Source organism: Xiphophorus maculatus, chromosome 17 (assembly GCF_002775205.1).
Source record: "Xiphophorus maculatus strain JP 163 A chromosome 17, X_maculatus-5.0-male, whole genome shotgun sequence".
Classification (NCBI taxonomy): Eukaryota; Metazoa; Chordata; class Actinopteri; order Cyprinodontiformes; family Poeciliidae; genus Xiphophorus; species Xiphophorus maculatus.
The window spans coordinates 8,301,398-8,316,538 of record NC_036459.1 but is presented as its reverse complement, the minus strand read 5'-3'; the positions used below and the strand labels follow the sequence as shown (position 1 = coordinate 8,316,538).

The 15,141-nt window shown below is 38.8% G+C and overlaps 1 protein-coding gene across 1 annotated transcript; it reads left to right on the top strand.

Moving 5' to 3' along the window:
* The first annotated feature begins 2,045 nt into the window (after positions 1-2,045).
* Positions 2,046-13,292, top strand: LOC102230297 (myotrophin-like). Its single transcript, XM_005806899.2, has 4 exons — positions 2,046-2,372; positions 3,969-4,079; positions 4,638-4,721; positions 12,098-13,292. Exons 1-4 carry the CDS (start codon positions 2,301-2,303, stop codon positions 12,194-12,196), a joined length of 366 nt encoding a protein of 121 aa, XP_005806956.1. The 5' UTR covers positions 2,046-2,300; the 3' UTR covers positions 12,197-13,292.
* Positions 13,293-15,141: the final 1,849 nt, after the last annotated feature.

Sequence of the window (15,141 nt, the reverse complement as noted above, 5' to 3'; positions counted from 1 at the left end):
TTTTTTTTTTGTTAAAAATAAAACCTTTGAGTGTGAATACATTTCAGAGGGACTGTATTTTCTCTATTTAATATTTGCACCGTCATTTATTCACTCTTCATGTTGTCAGTTGTCCTTTAAAGTTTCAGTAAGGTGTCACTTTGAGAGTATGCCATGAAATGCTCAGCACTTTATTGAGCTGCAGTTGATTCCAATGTCAGTAAGTCTTTGAGTGCCTATAAACGCCTCATTAGCATAACAAGCTGGCCGGTAATCATTTTTACCCCTACAACCAGTAGGGCGTAAAATCTGCAACAAGCCGGAGAATTCATTACACTTACAGTGAAGAGATTAATACGTGTTTGCAGTTCAGCTGCCCGGCTATGATACCTGCATGTGAAGCTGCTCAGAAGAGGACAGGAGAGCTCTTAAGTGTCATCAGTAGCATTTTTATTCTCCTCATGATTTGTCTGAGTTATCCATTATATATCAATTAGAATAGTTTTTTTTTATATGTTCTGCTGATTTTGTGTTCTGATAGTGCACAACAACTCTTTGTCATCTCCTGTATTTCAACCTCTAGAGAAGTTGTTGACAGTCATTACCTTTAAAAAAAAGAACTCTGTGTCGCTCTGCCCTTGATATTTACGCACCGGTGTTATGTAAAGATTGTATTCCTCCTCGTCTTACAAAGTCTCTGCTGCTGATTTAATTGCATCAGAGACTGACTGGGCAGCTCTTTACCTGGCATATTTGCCAGGCCCTTGTAGTGAACACTGCCATCATCTGCTGCACTGAACGCTTTGGTTCCTTCTGCGCCTTGAAAATTACGATGCACAAGCCATGCGCTGCTAAAACACCATCAGTAACTCCTTTCATGAGGCTGTCTCTATCTTTCCTGCACACACTGGTACATGCAGTAGATGCTTTACTGCTCTTGTTGAGTTTGCAGTGTACGTTCACCTGCAGGCTCTAAAGATTTCATTTCAGAGGGATCAAGGAGGAAAAACTGTCAGGATTACACCATGATCCTCTTGTAAAAATGGGATTGCTTCTTCACACTGCAGGAGCAACACCATTCATTTATAGTGTTTATATTGTAGACTTGAATGAAAGAAAATGTGAGTTGTTAAAACTAATAAATTGTCTTCCTTTCTTTTTTTTGTGAATGTCCTGATTCTGTATTGAATGTCAGAAGCAAAACAATTCACCTCCCTTTATGTCTGTTCTCTTATACAGCTCAGAATTGTAAGAGATTTATAAAACTAAATTTTGCTATTCCATCATGCAGCTTTCCATTTATACATTCCGATATTTCAGAAAACTCTTTGTATCCAAGGACCAAGTCTAAATATATATATATTTAAACTGCCTTAATGCCCTGTGAGTCTACAGACATGACTTTTTCAGAAAACTGTCGTGGTTCCACAGAGAAATAATTTCTGCGGTTGCTTGAAGAAACAAAGGCAACAGCACACCACCTTTAGTAGCTTTGGTAAAAATGTTTTCAGATAAATTCATCTCACTCTGAAAAAAGTCATTGAACAACCTATAATTTGAGCACATTTATTTAAATCCATAAATAAATAAATACATGTTTCATTGAAATCACCAGTGGAGAAGCTGCTCAGACCTCAAATAATTCCAGTGAAATAAATACAATTTCAACTTTTTGTGCATTCTTATTTAGTATTTAGAAACAAGTTTTATTAAACGGTTAAAACATGTTGCTCGTTATTTTTTTTCTTGTATTAAACAGTGAAATTTGTAGAACATAAAAGCATAGTTTTACAACATAGCCTTAATACTGGACATTACGAAACTAGAGCTCTGAAATGTTCAAATGCTTTCAAACCACATCGGAATTTGTGGCTCTTTTGCATGTGTCGTGTGTTGGAATAGCTACGTCAAGCATCTATTTATTATTTTATGACTGTGTTTGTATGTCTCAAACGTGACCAAAATATGTTATTGTTACAGAAAACGTCATTTAAGCAATGGGATTTGAGAAACTTGTGAATATTTCAATTTAACATGCGCGCCTGAAGGCCACCTCAGACGTTACCTTCCGGGTAACGGCGTCGGAAACATTTCTGGTATGCAGAAAGGCGGATCCCTCTTTGCCACTTTTGTCTTTCAGAACTTCTGTAGTTAGCATTTGCGTTAGCACACTTCAGTAAACGTTGTCACGCTGTGTTTTTCAGCAACTCTGTTTTCAGACCATCTCCTTGGGTTTAGTCACAGCGGCGACCAGTAGAGCGTCAGTCCACCGTTAGCGAGCTAACTTTTTACTGCATAACAAGGAAGGTGCTGTACGCAAGATGGACCAACCTCGAGTGATATGGGCATTGAAAAACGGTGAAGTGAACGAAGTTCAAGGCGTTTTGAAAACGGTAAGAAGGTTGTTAAGTCGGTGTCATCTTTGAGCTGAGCTTCTTCCGAAAAGTAAAAAAATAAAAAGGCTCTGTAGCCTTGCTAGCCGGCTAGCTAGCTAGCAAACAGCGTCTATACTTTGACTTTTTTTTTTAATAGCTGAATCTTGTTCATATGTGTTAAACGATAGATAGAGACGATGCTTCGGTGTGGCTCGTGTTTAGTTTGGCCAGCAGACACAATAATTACTTTGAAGCAACCTGTTGGTTTTGCAAGCCAACAATAGCACTGACTTGTAGTGCTGCACCACCAATGAGTTCATTGTTTGGACTTAACAGATCTGGTTTAGGAAGTACGTTACGTTTTTAGGAGATTGCTAAGCTGTTAAATGTGGTAGCCAGAAGCTAGCTGGCTAATCAGACAAACGGGCCCAACACTAAACGGTGTCTGTTGAGGTTGGTGGGCGGGGATCCCAGCTGTCGCCTGCAGGACGGAGGGCTTATCCATCTCAAATTTAGCGTCGCTGTCTGCTAAAAGTGGTGCTTTGAGGTGAAACACCACTTTTCTAATCGGGCACTGGTTCTTGGAATTTTATTCAGACCTCGTAGAACAGAACAGGTTTTTATGCAAAACGTGCCCTAAAGTGTTCCCACAAATTGTAGCCATTCCACAACTGTTGCACCTGCTGGAGTGTCATCCGCTGCTGGAAGACTGGGTTTTAAAATCTGCATATCCGCCCACACCAATGAAAACATGATGCAAAGAAACACTAAAGTTCCTTTCTCCAGTAAAAACAGTGTTGATAGAAATCACACTTATAGTATGGAAAAAACACTGACAAAGGTCTAACTTGTATTAAGGTTTTGGAAAGCCAGGATTTAATTCTCCGTCGAGAAAGCAGTGAATCATACATACTTTAACTTAACATGATCTGATAAGTTTGGATGTCCTGACTTGTTCATGGTTTTTTTTTTCCCCTCTTCATAACGGATTGTTTGACTGACTATGACAAATGCTAATTCAAACTTTATTGAACCCCATGGGTTACAATAAAACTTTCATTGGCATCTGAATAAATGGATATTTACCTTTTTAGTGTCTCAGTTGAATCAGATATCTGAAATAACGCTGGCCCGGGTACTTTAATATGAACCTCTTGTATTAAGTGATATTAATCAACATTTCTCTGCCCGAATGTGTTAATTATTTTACAGAGATTGCATCTTTGGTAAGTGTAGCCATATTTGCTTTTATTTTCAACAGAATAATCAAACAAAAGATGTCACACTTCAGTGTCGCAGAGGACCAAATGATTTATCTCTCTGTGGTTAGTTGGGTAAAGGAAAGAGGAAGCATCTCATGGTTGGGTTTGTCTGTAGGAAGCTAAGTTAGGTTGAGTTACAGAAACAGCAAAGCAGGAAAATGCTTTGCTGTTTCCTGTTTCCTTTTTTATATGAATAAAAGCAGGAAATGCCTGCTTTTTATTTATATAAACCTTTAGCAACAACAGGTACAGACCCCATTAAGCACAGTGGGGCCTTGCTACATTGCTGAATGTGAATGGTTTGCTTCTGTTTTACGATCTAAGCCGAATAACATCCGTTTCTCGTTTTCAGGGGGAAGATGTAAATCAGTCCCTGGAAGGGAGGAAGCCTCTTCATTACGCTGCAGACTTCGGCCAAGTAGATATGATAAAATACCTTCTTCATAAAGGAGCAGATGTCAACGTAAGTGACGCTATCACTGCATCTCATGCAGTTTTGGATGAATTTGCCTACTGTCTAACCACTGAAAAATTATGGCTCTCTTCTGCTTCCTTTTCCAAGCATTTTCACAGCACTTTTGGGCAGTTTTAACCTGTTTATAAATAAATGTTGACATTGACTATCTGACCTCTAACCTGTAGATTCTTTTATATCCACAAGGGATCAAGTTTGTAGCTTGATTCCTTTTTTTTCTAAATCAATACTTGTTGCAAAAGAATATTTAAACTTCCATAAATTAAAGAGTGTGGGTCAGTAGTGTTTTATTGACACAAATTCTCATATATTTGGCTGTTTGGTTTGACTGGGCTATTATTAAATAAAAATTACCATTCCGTTGAGGTTCTGGCTTCATGTCTGGAGTTGCTATGCTGTCCTAAATGTATTTTTTCTACAGGTTCCAAAACACAGATGGAAATCTTAATAACTGACATGTGTTAACACAATTTACAACCAACTATGTGTATGATAGTGGTGACTTCAAGAAAAACAACAGATTTTTGCCTTGTTTTGTTTCCACAGGCCACAGACAAGCACGGGCTCACTCCACTAATGTATGCCTGTTTTGAGGATCACAAGGAATGTGCCAAGATCCTTTTGGAAAAGGTTGGTGCCACAATTTCTCTATTCATAAATGAATATGCATCCCCAGTGTCTTTCACTCTATGCTTGTTGACGTGTCAGACAGTCCACAGTGAGTGCTGATGAGGTAACTTGGTAGACAAAAGGCCCTTTAACACAGTTCTGTGGAGGCTATGCTAGAATGCTCAAAGAGGGCCTCATAAGGCGCTTTTTCACTAAACGTGGTCAGCACCGGTCTGATTCATTTTCCATTAGCAAATCCAGCGCGCCTCTGCCTGGCCGTTCTCAGATTTTCGTACCCTCTTCAGGGGTAGCACTAGCAGGACCAGGTACGGCACCGAAACAGTTTGACAGCTGATCACATTCGTTGATTGGCTCGTGATTTAAGTCACTGAAAACTTGGAGCCGCTGTGGTCAGCTTTCTGCACGCTCACGTACCACCCACAATAGCAAGGTACAGACCGTATAATGGAAAAGCTCACTACCTGGGGTAAAGCCGAACCACCCATTAACCGGTTTTCTTGTGAGAAAGTACCTATAACATACTGCTGTTATTGTCTAGTAGCACTATTAAGGTAATATAGCCTTCATCAAAACGTCTTCTTTCATCCGCCTTTCTCCAATCTTTGCTGTAAATCTTAGAACCTTCAGTATTCTTGTCATGTTCATACTGGAGTTGTAGATTTAAGAAATTGCAGCTGTGATTGGCGCAGGTTGCAGCTGGCATCGGCTGCAATACTTCCACTGAATGCCAGGCACCTCATAATAAGCGCCCAATATAACGCCATCATGACGGGATATAAATTCATACGATCAAATACGAAGCTGCCATTTCTCAGTGAATGGTTTTAAAGTATGCCTTTGTTTTTGTCTTACCTGAATGTTTGACTGAATGATGTGTAAGAGTCAAGAAATGACACATTTCCTGTTTATCTTGGTTGTATCAGAGTGAAGGAAGAGCCAGTGAAAGAAGACACCTTTCACAATCATTCCTCTTTTTAAAAAGAAGGCAGTTTAGTAAACTAAACAGTCACCTGTTAAATAAAGGTGGAAGAATATTGCTGTTCTGATTATGGAGACTCAAAACTTGGTAATATATAAATTTGGTAACCCTTTTATTTTGAAGGGGTGTACATAAGACTGACATGACGCTGTCATTAACATGACATAACATCTGTCATGAACATGAACTATTGTCATAAAGTGTCATTGGTAAATGATACATTATTTATGTCAAGTTTCATGGATTTAAACTTATTAAATGTTAGATAATAAAGGGGGACATTTTCTCTAAGTCTTTCTAAGCAGTGTTGTTGAAACTTTAAGCACCTTTGGTCAAAACAACAAAGCTGAAAGTACTTAGGGGGACATTAAAAAACTTGAATGTTCTTTTTACCTGCTCAGATATTAAACATGAAATATTTTAATGAAACCAAGAAGAAAAGAACAAATAACTGTTGGTCTGAAAAAAAGTTTCCTTAATCAGAAGGAGCATAGTTTTCTAATGTTCTGACTTAAAACAAATTTTTGTTGTTGTTGTTGGTCTACAAAATGTTGAAGTCTCTTTGAAAACCATTGCTGTATTTGGCTAAGTTTAATTAATGTGTGTGTCCATGCCTGTTTTCCAGTAAAAAGTTGCCCATGCTCAATATATTAAAATGAAAGAATGATAAAACATGACTAATTACTTTTTTATCCAGCATTTTCTCTTTTAAAAGACATCAGCAAAATAAATTCTCAGTTATTGCAATAATCAATTTTGCATCATTTTGATGGCCGGTATTTGAACTTTCTTCCAAACACAGAAAAATTACAATTAACTTGCTTTAAAGATGGCCGATTTGTACCTTCTATACATCTGCTTCAAAGGGCGGGTTGACTGTTAGCATCAAGAGTTAGTGGTTACCCCACCAACCACTTATTGACCTTTAAAGGTTCTGCAGAAGGACTATTGTGACCAGGTAGCACTTACGATTGATCAGCATCACAATCATGTCTTTGAGCAAAACCTTTTCCATCACCATGGCACAATTCAATTCAGGACATTCTCTGAGCATTCCAAATTGAACTACACATCTGTATATAATCAAAGTACATGTAGTGTATGATTTGTTCATTACACTGTATATAGTATTACACTTAAAGCTTCAGGTGCTGGTCATTTGCTGACCTCTAAGTCAAAGCAATTGGTAGCACAAGAGGTGAGCACTGCTCATCTGAACTGGGGTGATCAAGGTTTAAGTGATCCCAACAGGTTTTCCTCTAGTGACCATCTTTGTTCCCAACAACAAGGATTATAATCCAGGCAGCTCAAAGGTAAACGGTCACTACAGGGACCAGATCTTAAGACATTCACGCCTATGCACTGTGAAAACCTCGCTGCTGTCGCAACATGAGAATAACAGATCGAATACACAGCAGCACAGTCGATGATGTAGCTCTGAGACTCTGTCTGTTTGCACCTGTGATTGCCATCGCACTGCAGTGACTAAAACCGAGCCCAGTGAGAATACTGGATTATGACTGTGGGCTAGGTAGACAGAAATTGCTTGGTTTCCCAGTGCATCATGGGAGTTGACACCTGCCCCCTAACTGTATGGTGCACTGCTGTTGGTAATAAATTATGAAATATGCTTTTTATTCAAAAGGTGGTCCGGCTGTAAGAGGTCTGCCATAAATATGGAATACAGTTTCTAGAGAGCAGCCAGCTAAATGCAAGTCTGCAATGAAAGGGCAAACAGATTCATACATTTCTTTGAGGAACTGTGCATGACAGGGAAGAAATGGTTTTAGTATATAAAGTTACATTCCTCGACATCTTTCCTTTTTAAAGATTTTACCATTTACCCATGTTTTGTTTTATATTCTTCTCTGTACCAGTGTTGGGGACAAAAATGACTTTACAAATATCGACCAAATATGAGCCTGTCGAATACTTTTTTACTTATTCAATATGTTGTAATATGGATCTCTGTTGTTTTTGTTTTTTCAATTATTGAATGTTTGGTTCATCTTTAAATTTCAGACACAGGATGTGTGATCATGAGTCCCACATTGCCCACATTATTTGTGGGCAATGTGGGATTCTGCTTCTAAAAAGAGCAGATATTGATCGTTGACTTTTTCCTAGATGTTATGGAAGGTCAATACTCTGAAGCACATATTGCATTTCAAGTAGCTTGACTGAAGCTCTTGACCAATAATTAAAGACATACACGGGAGAACATTCAGTTCTACTCAATAGGGGCTTAATGAAAACTTAATGGACTCTTTGGCGGGTCAGGAGTATTGGGTTACTGACCCAGTGAGGCTCCATGATCCGGGATGATGATGCTCTTCAGTTTGGCTGCACTCGTCCCGGGAGTCTATTCTTATTCATCGGACTTGGTCTCACTTAGCCACCGGCTTCTTGATGACCGGATAGAGTTTGAGCAGTGAAGTGTTTGTGAGGGATCGTTATTCAACTTGAGAAAAGCTCATTACTGTGAGTGGTGTTAGTATGGAGAGGGTGCATTAGTCCTTGAGAAGCTGTAATAGGAGGATGAGCTTCAATTTTTATGTCAACTGTAAAAATTGTAGCTTTGCAAGCATGCTCATTTGTGGAACTAACACATTTCAGTTCATTGCATTGGGGCTTTTATTTGATAAACCAGCACAAAGTAGCTTTGTGTCTAGGTATTTCAGCTCCCCAAGATGCATTTTCTTTTTTTATATTGCAGATCTTGTGAAAAAGAATCTGATTAGATGAACCAGGTTTCCTCTAGAAAAGCTGCTAAGCCCAGTGGTACAGAATACTGCTGTAACAATTCCCTGAATGATTCGAGTACCTCCACTATTAAAATTCCTCGAAGCTTCTTTAAATTGTTTTACTATTTAGCTCACCGTGTTCCAGCCGGATGATTGATTATGTTGCGCAATGCTCTCACTTCTGCATCCGAGCTATTGCTAAATGCTCACAGCATAACATCCTATTTTAAAGTTTGTTCCAGGGGGATTTTATTGATTGCTGATAATGTCTGTGATTTTTTTCATTTTTCGGGGGACCAATAAGCATAGTTAAAATGACTGGTGTGATTCCTGAAGTATGGCAGCCTTTCTCCTCCTCCTTTATGCGCAAATATGAAAAATTGGACAGATGTTACTGGTGTATAAAAAAAATAATAATCCTATTTTACAAAAACGACACGGGGGGTAAGTAAAGCCTGGTGGCTTCCAGGCTGACGATACAGTCAGGGGAAACCCCTTGGTGAATTTTCTGCAAATGATTTACACAGAAATATCCAAATTGTTGAGCTGACAAATACTGAGCCTCAAATAGGCAGAGATATCCGGTGTTTTTAAAAAGGCCAAATGACTGGAGTGCTTTACAAGAAGTTGTGTTATTGATATTTTCAGATGGTGGATTGAACTGCGTTAAGTCAAATGTTCTAAGTTAAATGGTAACACAACTTTACCTCTGACCTGTTTGTTGTTTGGACATCACACTTCTCTAAAAGAAATCTTGGGCCTTCACACGTCAGATATATATACTGAACCTCATTAGAAACAAAATGGCAATTGGAATTTTTTTTTCAGTTGGGTGGCTTTTGAAAAACTCTAGTTTTTAGCTGTTAGTGTCAGAATATGTCGTGCTTATTACGATGTTGGGGGGTGGATAGGCTTCTTTCAGCTTTGTTGTTCCCCAGCAGGAAGAGTATTGATAGTTGATCCATACTGCTAAATGAGGTCCAAGTCTGTTACTAGGTTTCATTTTGAACCAGCTACTAATTACTTCCCCGGAGCTGGAGAGAAAAAACAGTTGGAAATGGAGCTGCTTCCCATCTTTTTGTCCTGCCTTTCAGTCACTAAGCTCAGCAGAGCGTACCAAGCTGGGTTACTGTGTACATGATGTGAAACAGCAATTGGATGGATTTACTGACACAACGACCACCTTATCACTGTGTTTACACTGGCTAACGAGTGTTTGCTAGGCGGATAAGGCTGCAGCTTATATCAGGAGAGCACACAGACATTATCAGAGGAAATGTATTTCGGTTTCTGTCCAGGAATCCTTCCTGTCTCAGGTAAGATGAATCGCACAGAGGCAACCTTCTGAGTATTTTTAAAGTACAGGAAAGATAATGCTGCTGCTCTTGAAATTTAAAGAGCTTCACTCCTAACAGTCTGTAGTGGAAGCTTCCATTTCCCACTCTGTTCTTGTTTTGTTTGGGGGTTTTTTGTTTTTTTTATAGAATATTTCATAAACTATGGAATCTTTTACAGTTTTAAGAAAACTTATTTGAAAACTCACTCTGTACTTGCTTTTTTTCTTTGAAAAGTTACTTAAAAATGTAGTTTGTAGGCCTTTGCTCATGAGGGACCTGATGTGAAACACTTATATTAGGATGTTTTTCAGCCACATCAGTTCCATCCCCACTCAGTTTGTATCACTACCGTACGATGTTTAGTTAAAAAAGCATTTCTATAAACTGATTCCAACACATCTTTCACTTTAGAGCCTAGATCAATTAGTTTAGAGCTCCTGTTGACACAGAGATGACCTTTGTAAATGTTTGTAAGGTTGACAAAATGCATTTAGGGATTTTTTTTAAACTTTCTTCTCACAGATCTGCACATTTGTATAAATTTTCTTTGTTTAATTAGAAAGAAAATACAAGGAGTTGTCATGCTTCAAGTATTATAAGGCCGTAACTTAACCTAACTAGAGCGCTCACAGGTGCGTGGTTCTAGGAAGTGTGAATGAATTGGCAAAAGTCCCTTTTGCTCCGTCTTTCATCTCCTCGCCAATTAGAGATGTAGATCTGACAGGGCATCCAGCCCTGCTAAATCTCTCCCAACTTTGGACGTGCTCTGTTGCTCCCGAAATGGGGAATTTGCACTCCGGCGACGACACGGCACCACGCCGTCCCGTTGTTGTCGATGCCCTGCTCCGCCACGCAACGGTAAACTCTTGTCTGCCTGGGATCTGGAAGCCCCGGTGTTAACAGGGTGAGGCGTCATGCTCCTCCCCACGTCACCCATTACATCTGTTGTCACTGCAGCTGAATTCAGCTCTCGCTCTCTATCCGTGGTCGTATGAGGGTTTCTGGTTCTCCAAACGGTCGCGTCCCCACTCTGCTTTTTCACATTGATCCCGTTATTGCTGTGGGCTTAAATGGATTTGGACCTTTGCATCTCTCGCAGTTTTACGTGTCTTGTTTGGATTAAGACGGACCGACAAGCAAGTCCTTAGTGATTGAGTCGGAGAAGAATAAAAGTGAAGGCTTGTTTGTGTTGCCTTTGTTAAATAGCCTGGGACCGCTTATATAAATGCCGGGGGCCATTTGCCACTGAATTGAAGAAAGCAGCCAAGACAGGAGTGACCAGGCTATGTTTAACAAAATCCCAACACTCTGTCACCTGTCACTGAATGGCACTATGGCTGTTATATGTTTTATCAGCGTGATAATGGCTTGGAAAATCGCAAAAGCAACATCTAGGTTTGAATATTTAGATTTAAGCATTTCCAGATCCTAATTGTCATAAAATAGAAATGGCACTTATTGTCCAACAAAGGGAAAATTCTGGTGCAACAGTAGTCACAGAAAGGTTCACACAAAAAGCTCTTAGTGTTAGGAATGTATGTAGAAATAAATGATTAACAATAATAATGTACATGGGCTGTACCAGTGCAGAAAGACAGATGTGCAATTAAAGCGGAGTCAATTATTAAAATAATCAACTCATTTAGCAATCAATTAGAAATCATAAACTTCAGTATACAGAATCAAAAAAGGCCATTTGCAGAAAGAACACTTAGAGCAGAAACTACAAAAAATATACATTTTGCATTCAGAAAAAACAAAGATATCTGTAAATGTTTTAGCTCTCTGGTTCAAATTGTGTAAAAAAAAATAAATTAATTAAAAATCAATTATTAATCGGTTTATCAGATCAGCCCTTCACTGTATTGATATTAAGTCAAGCTGAACTTTTCACGTTTGAAGTATAAGTCTTCACTAAAGGAATTCTGTTATTGAATTTTAGGCCATATAATATGTATTTTCTTATTTTAAAACACGAATTGTATATTTGCATCATACATATTCTAAAAAGCCTGGGTGGGTAAATGAAAATCTGCCAGATGTGATCATTTTAAAAAATTCAGATTACTCATTTAATCACCTAAATTAGTTGGTTGTAAATCTATGGCAAGTGCATGAAATTTTGTGTTCTCCTTACATCCCATCGTGCAGATGGCACAACTTATGTGTGCAATCATCTACTTGGTTATAATCCCTCCTCATGTTAGATTCCTGTTCACCTCAAATGTTTGGATGCACCGTCAGAAATAAGATGATTAGATGCAAGTAGGACTCTGTGTGCCTATATGTAATATTCCTGTCCCTTTACCTCTGCAGGGAGCTGACAAACACATAAAATCACCAGATGGCGTATCTGCCTTTGACTGTGAGAGCGACACCATTCGGGAGCTGCTCAAAGCTGCAGGACCCAAGTAAGGCAAGCGGCTGGACAGGTGGATGAACGGACCTGCAGATGGATGCAGTGGTCCCCTGACAGAAGACGCCCTCACCCCATTTACTCCAATCAACCTCTGTCTTACCACTGCTTTGGTCTGTTTGTTGGAGGTTCGTTTTGTCTGTCTGGTGATTTCCATTAATCTTTTTCTTCCCATGTTTTTGGGAATGTATTTTCTCTTCTTTGGGCCTCGGTCTGTCAGCAAAGTGACACATAATAGCCTCCCTTAGGGACCAAGCACTGGGGGAGTTGTTAAGCTTGGATCATGTAACACTGTTCTGACCAGAAGTTAAGTTCTGTCAGGTTAGCACTAAAATATGCATCTGAAATTCTGCTGCCTCTTAAACTAAAACAAAACAAACCGTAACAGATCAGTAATGTTCATTTTTCCACAGTTTTCCTACATGTGGCCAGTGTTTTGAACAGTAACTGCGCTGTGATAAATTAGATGGATTAAAATGCAAGGTTCTAATGTTTCATTAAGATAAATAAATAGAATATGTAGCCTGTTCATTGATTGACCAAACTATTTCTTCTTAAACTTGTTTAGGCCTATTACTCACATATCAAATGACATTTAATGAGTTTGAAATCTTTATTTTCCTTTCCTTCTTTTTTGACCAATCACCATGCTGGGTTACTAGAAAGACTTGAATGTTGCAATTTTGAAATAATAACCTGTTGAAAAATTGCTAACAGAACATGAAAATGAAATTTCTCCCCTTGAGTGAGTTTGTTTTTCTTCTTTTTTTCTCAAAGCATAACTCCTTTTTCCACTGCGTTGGCTTTCTTGGATCTGATGATGGGCTCTGGGTGCTGAGAATGATGGGTAAACGGGGGTTAGAGTTGAAACCTGATCATGGGGCTGCTTATAAATCTCCTTGCCTTGGATTTGCTTCGAGACCCCGCCTGTTTTGCTGCATGTCAAAACTGCTTCTGCTTTTCTGCTACGAAACGGTTGCTGTCCTCTTGGTTGCTCTTAAATGAATTGCTAAGTATGTACTGAACTAAAACATGGTTATACTGACTTTGTTTGTGGCAAAAGTCTGTAAAAACCAATAAAAACATTACAGAAACTGTTTTGTCTGTTTCCTTAAATATAAGAGTGCCTTGACGAGTCTCGTTACCTTCCACAAAGGAGTGTGAGCAACTTGCTGAAGAACCAGTGCATTGGAAAGTTTACTGGAAGGAAAATAGTTAATTAGAAAGTCGGTATCGAGTAGGTTTTGAAGCCAGACCTTGTTTGGAGGAAATTCACAAGCCATGAGCTGCTGTTCTATAGATGCAAACAGACTTAACTACTAATAAAATCCAGGTTCATCCAAAAACCAAGGTAAAACAATCCTTAAGAAAAGGAGTAATGTAACTGCAGCCTTGTTTAATATGGCTATTGCAGAAGGGACAAATCATTTTTGTTCTAAAAGTATTTTATCCTAATTGGGGAAAACTAACTTGCAAGTAACATTTCAGCAAGATATTGGAGCTTGTTTTAAGTTAAAAACTCTTATCAATTTTTTTTTTTTTGTGGTACTGGCTCCACTGACAGGTTATTTCACTTATGGGAAAATGTCTTGTAAGTGAAACAATCTTCCAGTGGAACTAGTACTTTTTAAAATCAATATTAGGGAATTATTGACTAAAAAATAATCTTTATCTTGCTGAAAAGTTACTTCTAAGTTAGTTTTGTCTTTTTCCAAGTGCTCTAAGATATTTACACTAGAAAACAGACCAAAAATACTTAAGATTTTGTGGTTTGACTGTCATGAAATGCCAAAACCTCAATTTCCAGGCAGCAGAGATGAAACTCCACCGTAAAATGTTCTGGATGACACCATCAGATGTTGGTAAGAACTGCTAATCCACCTCGTTTGCTTTTGCCACTCTTTAAGTTTCTGTCCGACCTCCTGGTTGGAAAGCCGGGCAGAGAGACGGCCGTTACGATCGATAGAGTTGGTTTCAACTTCCTCTTTCTGCATCCAGGAAGCGTCCCTTTCAAGCCCTCTGAAGGTCAAAGTTCATGCATAGTTTGAGCTTTAGATATGCTAATCTGCTGCTCCAGTGTCTCAGCGTAAAATAGTAAAAGCAAAAAATCCTTCAAACTGCACATCTAAAACCAGAGGGAAAAACTGTCCAAATATGAAAAGCCTCAACCAAAGACAAAAATCTGAACGGACAGTTCTAGAATTGCTCTTACTGTTAGTCTGCTGTGTTTTATCAAGTTAAAGTCAGTGCAGCTGTTTGGACAGTTTATGCTATTTTTTTTGGCTGACGAGTTTTATCTCTTTTTAACAAAACTTAGCTCCGTCTAGCATTGTCTAAAGTACCAACGTGTGGCTTTAGTGGCCATACGTCACTAAGCGACCAGACCTAACCACTGGTCTGGTGAAGGCTGCTATTAAAGGAGCCTCAGGAAGCTGAGGCTTCCTGTACACCTCAGCAGAGCTTTGCTGTTATTGACTTCTTCTTTTTTTCATGCCATGTTTATTTACGATCAATTTGTTCGTTCTTTTTACGGTTTTAATTTAGCTGAACGTTCTTGCCAGGACATGTTCTCTAACACTTGATTATGTTCTTATGACAGTTTTACCTTAACATGACCCATCTTCACCTTAACTAAAGTCATCAGAGCACATCAAAGGAGACGGATGGATTAGATTTGGGTTATTTGTGATATAATTGCCTAAATTAGCCTAATCTTTCTTTCCTGTTTTGTCTGACAAGATGAAGTGTGTGAATTCAGATGACTGCTGTAACATTGATGCTTTCAGCCTACTGCTGCAGGCCTCTTTCCCAGAAGCTAAAACTGGCTTTGAGTAAAAGGCCAAAGTTGATCCTAACACCTCAATAAGTACCGTAAGTAAGCTAACGGTAAGTCCTTAAGGTGGTTTACACAGAAATGATCCTGTTACAAACTATAATCCTAAGG